Raw genomic sequence first — 1233 nt, 5'->3', positions numbered from 1 at the left:
GGGTAATCTTTGTTATGACAGTGTTTTCACATGAGATCTACTCAGAAAAAATAATTGTCATGAGGACAATGTTTTTATCTCTCCTCTAATGGAGTATTTGTTAAAGGGACAATGTTTTTATCTTTCCTCTAATGGAGTATTTGTTAAAGGGACAATGTTATCTTTCCTCTAACGAAATAATTGTCACAAGGACAATGTTTTTTATCTTTCCTCTAATGAAATAATTGTCATTTTTATCTTTCCTTTAATTAAATAATTGTCACAAGGGCAATGTTTTTTATCCTTCCCCGACCCGCGTGGCCACAATTAACATTTTTTTACGGCAACGCTTCTTTCTCTCTCTCTCTCTGGCCGCGGAGCAGGCGATGTGATCAAACATGAGTCGATCAAGTGCGTGATGGGGGAGGGCATGCCGGTGTACCGAGACCCGTTTGAGAAAGGCCGGCTCATCATCCAGTTCCTGGTCAACTTCCCTCCCAGCAACTTCCTGCCCAGCAAGTCCATGGAGGCTCTGGAGAAGGTGCTTCCTCCGCGGGAGGTGAGGAGAGGGGGGGGTGTGGAGGGAGAGGGGAGTGCTTCCTCCGCGGGAGGTGTGGAGATGGAGGGGGGGGAGAAGAGGACATAAAGCCTTCGTCAATGTTAGATACGATAAGACCTTCGTCAATGTTAGACACGATAAGACCTTCGTCAATGTTAGACATGTGAAGACCTTCGTCAATGTTAGACACGATAAGACCTTCGTCAATGTTAGACATGTGAAGACCTTCGTCAATGTTAGACACGATAAGACCTTCGTCAATGTTAGACATGTGAAGACCTTCGTCAATGTTAGACACGATAAGACCTTCGTCAATGTCTGTTTTGTCACTGCCACTGTCGTGGTTTCCATCGAGGTTGTCAATGAGGTCGCCCAGCTTAGTTCGATGAACTTCTCTCTTTGTTTCAACGATGAAAACTCTACATGACTAAATTCCCCTGGTCCGTTCTGGGCACGTTGATTTCTGCCAATCAGTTATCTATATGTTTGTTGTGGTGGTATGTTCTATATGTTTGTTATGGTGGTATGTTACATAATGTTTGTTATGGTGGTATGTTATCTATATATGTTTGTTTATGGTGGTGTGTTACACAATAATATGTTTGTTGTGGTGGTATGTTGTATATGTTTGTTGTGGTGGTATGTTCTATATGTTTGTTGTGGTGGTATGATACATAATAATCTGTTTGTTGTGG

General features: G+C 42.4%; 1 protein-coding gene across 1 annotated transcript in view; it reads left to right on the top strand.

The window, feature by feature from the left end:
* Nucleotides 1–538, top strand: part of LOC101848288 (dnaJ homolog subfamily A member 1) — a gene marked incomplete at its 3' end in the record, with an annotated part of 16469 nt that extends 15931 nt beyond the window's left edge. The window contains 1 exon segment of the mRNA XM_013081847.2: nucleotides 360–538. Within this exon segment, the coding sequence (XP_012937301.1) occupies nucleotides 360–538 (179 nt within the window).
* Nucleotides 539–1233: the final 695 nt, after the last annotated feature.

The sequence above is a fragment of the Aplysia californica genome, unplaced genomic scaffold (assembly GCF_000002075.1).
Source record: "Aplysia californica isolate F4 #8 unplaced genomic scaffold, AplCal3.0 scaffold00148, whole genome shotgun sequence".
NCBI classification, from domain to species: Eukaryota; Metazoa; Mollusca; class Gastropoda; order Aplysiida; family Aplysiidae; genus Aplysia; species Aplysia californica.
This window is presented reverse-complemented; position numbering and strand designations above follow the sequence as displayed.